Below are 8,527 nucleotides of genomic sequence, written 5' to 3'. Positions count from 1 at the left end.
GTTGTTCCAAAAATGATTTTGATGAAAAATGTAGTGAAAAGATAAGTCTTGTAAGACTGGTTGTTGATGAATTCGAATTTAGAAGAAGAAAAAAATGGTGGTGTATTGGAATTGGATCATGAGAAGGAAGATTTTGAACAAGAGTGTAATGATGAAAATAAAATGTTTGATGTTTTGTCACTGAGAAAAATGATAAAGATGAAAAGGCGGAGAATAAATATTGCTTGTTTGGAAGATAAATAGATATGAGGAAGATAAAGAGATTGATCATGACAGCCATTGAAGAGTTGTTAAAGCTTTTTATGATAGTATTTTGGAATGGTGATGAAGAAGAAAGAAAAAATAAAATTATATATATATATATATATGTACTTTTATATTAAAAAGGAAGGTCAAAAATATATTTTTTAAGATTTTCGGATTACTCACGAGATACACTTTCTTTGCCACATAAGCCTTTAGAGGTGTAATAATTTCATTTTTAAAATGTTCAGGAGGGTCATAGGACCCCCGCAAAGTATAAGTATGTAGTTGAGATTTGGGGCAAAGGTTGGAGGCACTTTTGGCCATTTTCTCGTATATGTTTTATAAAGTAGTATATAACTATATATATATATATATATATATATATATATATTGTAGTATATGTTTTATTTAAAGTAGTACATGTATTGAATGGTACGTATATATGTGTATATATTTTCTATAGACTCTAAAGTAGTATATTTTTATCATATACATGTGTATATGTTTTATAAAGTAGTATATAACTATATATAGTGTGTATATATTGTAGTATATATATATATATTGTAGTATGTGTTTTATTTAAAATAGTACATCTATTGAATGGTATGCATATATGTGTATATATTTTCTATAGACTCTAAATTAGTATATATTTAAGGTATACATGTGTATATGTTTTATAAATTAGTATATATATTGTAATATATATCTTGTAGTATATGTTTTATTTAAAATAGTAAATATATTGAATGGTACGTATAAATATGTATATATTTTCTATAGACTCTAAAGTCTAAAGTAGTATATATATTTAACTAACGTCTAATGTATAGTCGTATACATGATTACATGTGTAATTGTGTATATGTATATATATATTTTAAATTCTAATGTAGTATATATATAGTGTATATATATTGTGTGTATATTGTTTAAGTGTATATTGTTTAACATATTTAAAATGTATATAGGTGCGTATATATAGTGTATATTGGATAAAAAACTTTTAAATTTTTTTGTGTGTATATATAGTGTATATTGGATAAAAAAACTTTTAATTTTTTTTTAGATTTTGACCGATTTTGATCGAATTTTTGATCGATTTTGACCGGATTGACTCGAGTTGGATCGGTTTACGTGTAATGGACCCGTCCTGATTTGTTTCATAAAAAAATGTTCTTGGGCCCGGTACCAGACTGGCCCGTTAAAATAGGCTCGAAATAGGACCGACCCACGAACCGATTAAAAATTATGGGCCGATTCCGGGTTGACCCATTCCAGCCCCGTTAACTGGCTTAATATATTCATATTTTGATTCAAATAAAATGTTTGATTTATTTACCGTAACAAATTTGATTTTTCTTTATTTTCATATTTTCATTCACCGGTAGTACTCATTATCAAACACACCTTATGTGATAAAATAATATTTATGTGTAATAAACTTTAAAATTAGATAACTTTTTTGTAACAAGAAAATAAAATTATTTTTGATAAACTCAAAGTTGAATAGTCATTGATGAAATTTATCTTAAAAATTTATTTTCACTATCTAACTTTCAATTTTAAGTAGATGTTAGATCATGAAAATTAAAAATATATTCGCTTTATTTGAAATTTTTAAAGTTGAAAATAGAGTTGAGTTGTATTTGGTCATAGTATTTTAGTTGATATTTAGAATTCAAATTTATTTTTTAAAATTATATATAATATGTGAAAGTATATTAAAAATAAAATTCTATGAAACTGAAGTTATTTTATGAAAGTAAAATTATATATAATATGTGAAAGTAAATTAAAAATAAAATTCTATGAAACTGAAGTTATTTTATGAAAGTAGATCAAAATTTATTTATTTTTTTGAAAAAAATAAAGCGAGAAGTACAAAAAGTGAAATCATAAATAGTGAAAACACCTCGAGATGTTTTTCAAATTTTCAAATACAAGTTCAAATTATATTTGATTTACTTATGATCAAATAAATATTTAGAAATAAAGTAAAAACGTACATGAAATATAATGAATACTATCTATGATTAAAGGGGTCCTTTATTACAAAAATTATGTCCAACACAACTCAACTTTAATTTTAAAATTTATAAATAAAGTAATTTTCTTATTTAATGACCAAATGTCCATTACTACTTTTTGCTGCTCTTTAATTTTGTAATTGTGTTATTTTAATTTGTGAAATGAAATGACATAAGTAAATTTAAATTAAAAAAATTAAAATATTGTATGTTAGCGGAGAGGTGAACCGGAAGAGGTGGGGTTTGGAGGGGCGAGAAAAGAAAAAGAGGTGATAGTGAAAATAACATGATAGTATTTTAATAATTATAATTCAATGATGGTCAAAAATAAAAAAATATTGATGTTTTAATGCATTTGTGGGTATGTAATTTCTAAGTTATAGATAGAAATAAATTTGTTTTAATATTTATTATTTTATTTTCACCTATATTTCATGTGATATAGTTTTTGCAAAATTCATTTTTTTCATCTAGTATAACAAAACATTTCAATGACTTCAAGTATATATAAAAATAGTTACAACCTTGATTTAGAATTTGTACAGAAACCAACTTAATAGTGATATATAAGGATATTAAATAATAATTAAATTACATGAACAAATTGTTTCATTCGGTATATTTACTTGATGCGTTTATTTTCTACACGCCTTTAAAAAAATATTCCATTCATTCTATTTTAATTATTGATTTATCTTTTTTTATGTTCGCTTAAAAAAAATAATAAAGGCAATGCACAATTTATTATTGATTAAATTATCCTATTTATTATATGGTTTTTAAAGAATTGAACAATATTGACTATAAGTTACTTTAATTTTATATGAATAGTTTTTTTAAAAAAAATTGAGCAAAAATGATCATTAATTTAAAATAAAGGAAGTGTTAATTAAAAGGTAATCTATTAAGTGACAAGAAGAGATCAATTACAAACCTATAAGTAGAAATGGTCTTAACAAAAGGAATAAGGACAAAAATGAAAATATTTAACAAAAGAACATCATCAATTGTTATGTGTATTCTCTTAATTCACTTATTCAAAAAAGTGAAATATCTAAAATGCTCTTGTGAGGACTATCAAAATTTGAGATCTTCCTTATATATAGTAATAATATAAAAAGCCGCAAGTTCAAGCCGTGGAAACTAAAGTCGTGACGTAATTAGTAAAGTCGTCTCCATTGACACAGGTTTGAGCCGTGAAAACTAAAGTCTTGACATAATTGGTAAAGTCGTCTTCATGTGACACAGGTTCTAGCTGTGGAAACTAAAGTCTTGACGTAATTGGTAAAGTTGTCTCTATGTGACAGAGGTTTGAGCCGTGAAAATTGCCTCTCGCAATAAATACAAGGTAAGAGTGTGTATAGACCCTTGTTGACCGGTCCTTTATGGTATTTTCAGATTTCAATAATTGCTAGAAATTTATATATGGTATATATTTTCATAACTGCTACGGTATTAGATTTTTCACACACACACATATATATATATATATACCATCTCTCACATAAATACAAGGTAAGATTGTGTGCGATAGACCCTTGTAGACCGTCCTTCCCCGGATCCCGCACGTTCAGATACATTTTTTTTTTTAGAAATTTAGTGATTTTTCATATGTGTGCTTTGTGTAGAAAAATGTTATAATTCTTCAAGTCGCACATGCTCCCATGAAAACCAATTATATCAACTGAAGTTTCAAACTTTCAATTGGAAAACAGAAAAGGGCATTTGGTTGATTGCCGTGAAAATCCCTCCAAAGAAACCTCATTTTTTCAAAACCCTTCAGAAAGGTTTCAAAACCACATAGTGGCCTCTGTGGTGGACAAGGTGGTGGACAAGGTGAGGGAAGCGAGACTGAGATGATTTGGATATATAAAGAGGAGATGCACAAATGCCCAATTTAGGAAGTGTAAGAGATTGGATATAGTCGGTAGTATAAGAGGTTGAGGTAGGCCGAACAAGTATTGGGAAGAGGTGATTAGACAGGATAAGACGTAACTTTAGCTCACTTAGGAGATGATCTTAGATAGGAGGAGATGAAGATCACAGATTAGGATAGAAGGTTAGTAGATAATTGTACTTTGACTCGCTTTTTGATAGGTTTAGGCTTGGTGGGAGCTTGAGAGCGCTGGGGTTGTTGTAGTATTAGACTTATACATGTATTTTCTTTTCAATTATCGCATTTTCTCGTTGTTGTTACTGTTTCTTTTCTTTATAAGCTCTATATTTCCTTATTGATTGACGAGTTTCACTGTTGCATTCCCTTTTCGTTATACTTTGATTTGCTGCACTTGAGTCGAGGGTTTTTCGGAAAGAGCTTCTCTACCTCACCGAGGTAGAGGCAAGTTGAGGTACACTTCACCCTCCCCAAACCCCACTTGTAGAATTACACGGGGTATGTTGTTCTTATAGTATATTTAACTGGTTAGTCCTTATGAGTGTTATTCCTTGAGCCGATGATCTATCGGAAATTCTATCCTACTGGGCTTCTTGTTGTTGTATATTTAACAGGGTGGAGAGAGTACAGTTTCAGGTCCTAAACGAAACAAAATAGTAGTACTTATTGGGCAAGTTTATGTTGTACTGCAGAAAATTCCTACAGGTTTCTTGAAGTATCTGAAGGGACAAGATCAAATTGAACATGCAGTACTGAAAAAGGGGGGCAAAAATTGGTTGGTGAAGTGAACGGCGACTGATTCTAAACAGGTTGGGTTGCATTGTAGAAGAACATGATTTGCAATTGGGAGATTTGTTGATTTTCAGACATGAAGGAGACATGGAATTTGAAGTTTCCATCTTTGATTCAAGTCATTGCAAGAAGAATAGTCACCGACACCGACGCCAGAACCCCCAAGGTCGCCTAACCTGACGTTAGGTCGACGGTGGCGCTTAGAGCCGACATTGTCGTGTGCTGCCATTTCTTGGCCACCGTCCTCCGGTGACGGAAGCTCAGACATTTGATAACTCCGGTTAGGGTTTGGGGGTACAATATTGAGGAGTAGGTTTGTTTTTTCTTGTTTTTATATAGAGAGTAATTTGAGAAATGGAAAGTGGATACGGAAGGGGAATTTTAGGAAGTTGATGAACAGAGTATCTGCAGGAAAAAGAAGGGTGTGATAATGTTGAAGACACTTCCAAGAATTTTGAATTCAAAGGTAACATCTTTAGAATCCCTTAATCTTTAACTTAAGTTGTACGGACTCTTCACTTTCGATGCCACACCCATGTTGGATTCTCCAAAAATACACTACTTTTGGAGAATCAGACACGCACCCGTTGACATTTTTGAAGAAACCGAGCAACATAGATCTTAACTAATGATGGCCGGTGGCGGAGCCAAGATTTTCTCTAAGGGCTTCAACATCAACGATATATACATAATAATAATTTAAGCTTATCATGCGTAAACAATGTAATTTTTTGTTGAAGGAGGTTCATCGGGTTCAAATGAACCCCCTCAACCCTACCTGGCTCCGCCTTGGTAGTGGCGCTTTCCACCTATATTTGCTTTACCCACCCAAGTCACCCATAACAACCCCATACTCAACCGTCCCATTTTAAATATGGTTAACTAATCTAGCTTTACGGCTGGTGTACGGTATTACCTGTTGTACCTGATACAACCAGAAGTGATCAAGGTGAAAGTAGTTAATCCAGGAGTAGAAACTCGAAGAAGATGATTGCTAAATCATGGAATGAACTGAGAATTGTAACTGAGGAGAGAAATGCATATAAAGAGAGAGGAAATTGATCTTATTTCATGAATGAATCCATTTACCTGTTTACCATATACCTGTTTACAGTGTATTTATAGGTAACCAGTCCATTTGCCACAACTAATCTTAACATAAGTTTCAACTTGTTTAGCTAAAAAACACTAACTAATAATAGGGTGGATGTTTAGACGCTATTCATGTTTTGATAAAAATATTTTGTCATATTTAATTTTTTTTTTGACATGGATATCTCTATAACTAACAATTTCATAGCCAAATCGAACCTCTGTATCATGTCATCAAGCAAGGTGTTTCCCCATGCAGATGCTGGTACTCACAACACTTACGGTCAATCTCATTTTGAGTGCACTGTCAAACCATATTTAGGAACATGTTGTTAAAGATTTTGAATTTTGATTTTCTTGTTTCTGTTGTATTTCTCTTGGCTGGTTTGCTTATTGAGTAGCAGCTTCATTTGTACCTTAAACCAGAAACTAGATGGGATTATCTAATTGAGCTTTGTGCTTGCAAGTTTTTTTCTTTTCCGTTTATCATGATTTTCAGAATGCTTTGCCATGTTTTCTTTAAACCTTTCTGGTTCAATCCTCGCTGGACCCCACACATAACATGAGCTTTAGAAATCGTTTGATAGTGTATTGACAAATTAATGCATGTATTAGTTTCATGAGTATTACTAATACCTTATTTGGTATATTATATACTCTATTGTGTATTAGTAATACCTCAAAATTCAAGGTATTAGTAATATAATGGATTCAATGCATACATTAACATGATTAAAGATACTATTATCCCTAAAACAAAAAAATTCACATCAGGGTATTTGTATAAAATATTATTTTTAAAAAATTATATAATTCATATTATCTTTAATACATCAAATCAAACATTACATAAGAAAAATACAAATATAACTAATACATGTATAGCTAATACAAACATTACTAATACATTATATTTTATATTATTTTAATACACCCTACCAATGACCCTTAGTGCACTGGGTTGTTTTTTTTTTCTTGGCCATGCTTTCTTTACTTTTGTTATTTCTTTTTCGATCAACTTTGTGATATGTAAGAAGCATCCTCTTTACCTCATAAGAAGGTAGGGGTAAGGTCTATAAAAGCTCCACTCTCCTGGACAGGAGACCCATTTGTGAGATTACAATAATCATGTTATATGTATGTAAGAAGAAAAAAGGTGTAATTTATGGCTGAAGTCTAATAATAATTAATGTAAGAAGAAGGGAATTCATTCACAAGAAGAAAATCCACTTGTACAAATTAAAAATGTTGTCTTGACAACAAAATATATAACATTTTAGATGAATCAAAAACAACTATAACAATGCCAAAAACAAGTGCAAAAATCTTCAAGAACGAATCACCTCCATCCATAAAGAACCTGTGTATACTTGTCTTTAAGCCATCTGAAACTCCTCCTAAAAGAGCCTTTAACCTTGCCTTCAACAGAGTATACTTTATAACTAGCAACCCTCCTCTTCCTCTGGAACTCAGGATCATTGAAACTCCACGACTTTGAAGTTGACCCACTAGTACTCTTCCCTTTCTTCAGCTTGTTCTGTTGGGGTGGAAGTGGTGGGAGGGGTGGTGCACCAACAGAAGATGCATAGGAAGCACTGTATGACCTGAAATCATTAGAAAATTGGGGTTCATAATGTTTATCCATCTGTATCCTATCATCAGCATAAGATTTTGATCTGTAACCCCCCATCCTGGTTTTGTTAATTAGGTAAGAAAATAAAGAAGCTTTTTTCTTTTCTTCGTTTTTGGGAGATAGGTATGAAAGAGGAAAAATTTAGGAAAGAGTGGGACACCAAACCGCCAGAGAACGAGGAATAAAATGTGCTGTGTAAAGACTTTTTAAATTTTGGAATTTCTCTTTCAATTTATTTTAGTCTCTAGAGATTGGTGTTTTCTCAAATTGGAACTTGGGCTCAAGAAAATCAGGGATTGACTAGTCAATTATTGTCCCTGATATTTGCTCCATCCCACCCAATATTCACTTGAGTTCATTTTCCTTTTTTTTTTTTTTTTTTTGTTAAAAAGGATAGCATATTTTTATATTTAATAATAATTTAATTTAAAAATTTTTATTTTATTCTCAAAGAAATTATTTATCTTTAATCTATGTCTATAATCTATAATATATTAAAAGTATGAAGGGGCTTATAAATGTTATTTGAACTTTTTTTCCTTCATTAAAAGTCTTTATTTTAGATAAAATCATCTTTTTACTATTTATTTCTAATATTTAAGAGTTAAAAATTAATAAAATATATTTATGGTAAAAACTTTCCTTATTAAAATTAATCAGAATTAATAACAGCTAATATTTTTTTATTAGTTTAATAATTCTTAATCAACTTAATTTGACTTTAAGAAGATTTGAAAAATCTAGAAATAAATATAAAAACGTTAGAATAAGAAAAATTAAGAAATATCAAATTTTAAAAAGTTTTAAGTATGTAATAAGAACATACTCAATAATTTT

General features: G+C 30.1%; 1 protein-coding gene across 1 annotated transcript; it reads right to left on the bottom strand.

Moving 5' to 3' along the window:
- Positions 1–7,219: 7,219 nt before the first annotated feature.
- Positions 7,220–7,944, bottom strand: LOC107854840. The gene has a single exon (XM_016699831.2). The coding sequence runs from the start codon at positions 7,745–7,747 to the stop codon at positions 7,397–7,399; it is 351 nt and encodes a 116-aa protein (XP_016555317.1). The 5' UTR covers positions 7,748–7,944; the 3' UTR covers positions 7,220–7,396.
- Positions 7,945–8,527: the final 583 nt, after the last annotated feature.

This window comes from Capsicum annuum, chromosome 1, assembly GCF_002878395.1.
Source record: "Capsicum annuum cultivar UCD-10X-F1 chromosome 1, UCD10Xv1.1, whole genome shotgun sequence".
Classification (NCBI taxonomy): Eukaryota; Viridiplantae; Streptophyta; class Magnoliopsida; order Solanales; family Solanaceae; genus Capsicum; species Capsicum annuum.
This window is presented reverse-complemented; position numbering and strand designations above follow the sequence as displayed.